The sequence below is a fragment of the Condylura cristata genome, unplaced genomic scaffold (genome assembly GCF_000260355.1).
Source record: "Condylura cristata isolate star-nosed mole 26May11 unplaced genomic scaffold, ConCri1.0 scaffold00033, whole genome shotgun sequence".
NCBI classification, from domain to species: Eukaryota; Metazoa; Chordata; class Mammalia; order Eulipotyphla; family Talpidae; genus Condylura; species Condylura cristata.
Genome location: NW_004567134.1, coordinates 18,514,810 through 18,515,613, shown reverse-complemented (window position 1 = coordinate 18,515,613; position 804 = coordinate 18,514,810). Strand labels below are relative to the sequence as shown.

The following is an 804-nucleotide window of genomic DNA, read 5'->3' as shown; positions in this document are numbered from 1 at the left end:
CCCCGCGGGGCAGAGGGTCGGCGCCATCAAGCAGGAGTGCGAGGAGCCCCCCGCGAAGAGGAGCAGAGTGCCGCGCCGCCAGGACGAGGGCCCCTTCCCCGGCGGCGACCTGCTGTGCGCCCCGTTCCTGGGCCCGCCCCCGCACCAGCCCCCCTTCTGCCTGCCCTTCTATCTCATCCCCCCGTCGGCGGCCGCCTACCTGCCCATGCTGGAGAAGTGCTGGTACCCCACCTCCGTCCCGGTCCTGTACCCGGGCCTCAGCGCCTCCGCCGCCGCCCTCACCAGCTTCGTGAACCCCGACAAGCTGCCCGGCCCCATGCCCGTGCCCCAGAGACTCCCCTCGCCGGCCCACCCGGGCCTCGACTCCTCCGCGCTGCTGCAGGCCCTGAAGCAGGTCCCCCCTTTAAACCTAGAAACCAGAGACTGAGCTCCCGGGGATCCCGCCGCTTCGCTCCCCCCGCCCCCCAAGAAAGTGTTTGTGAGTCGGGGAGCCGGTCCCGGCGCGGGTGCCAGGGGGCCTGAGGCTGGCCGAGGAGCGGGTCTGGGGCGGCGCGCGGACACGCAGCCCCCCGGTGTGGGGGCATCAAGGGCCGCCTGACCCGGGAGGCTCAGGAGCACAGCTCCCGCTTCTCCGCACGGACGGCGGCCCCAGCGGCCCGCGCAGCGGTCAGCGCCCAGCCCTGAGCCTGGGCTCCGCGCTGACCGCCAGCTCTCTGGCTCTGTGAAGCGAAAGGTCCCGTCCGGAGAGGCCCAGCGGCCCCCGCCGGCCGGCCCCGCCCGCCTCCCCGCCCCTGTGCCGCCGTG

At 74.9% G+C, this 804-nt stretch overlaps 1 protein-coding gene across 1 annotated transcript in view; it reads left to right on the top strand.

Moving 5' to 3' along the window:
* Positions 1-798, top strand: part of BHLHE40 (basic helix-loop-helix family, member e40) — a 12,372-nt gene extending 11,574 nt beyond the window's left edge. Inside the window, exon 5 of the mRNA XM_012732093.1 lies at positions 1-798. Within this exon, the coding sequence (XP_012587547.1) occupies positions 1-427 (427 nt within the window). The 3' untranslated portion in view covers positions 428-798.
* The last annotated feature ends 6 nt before the right edge of the window (positions 799-804 follow it).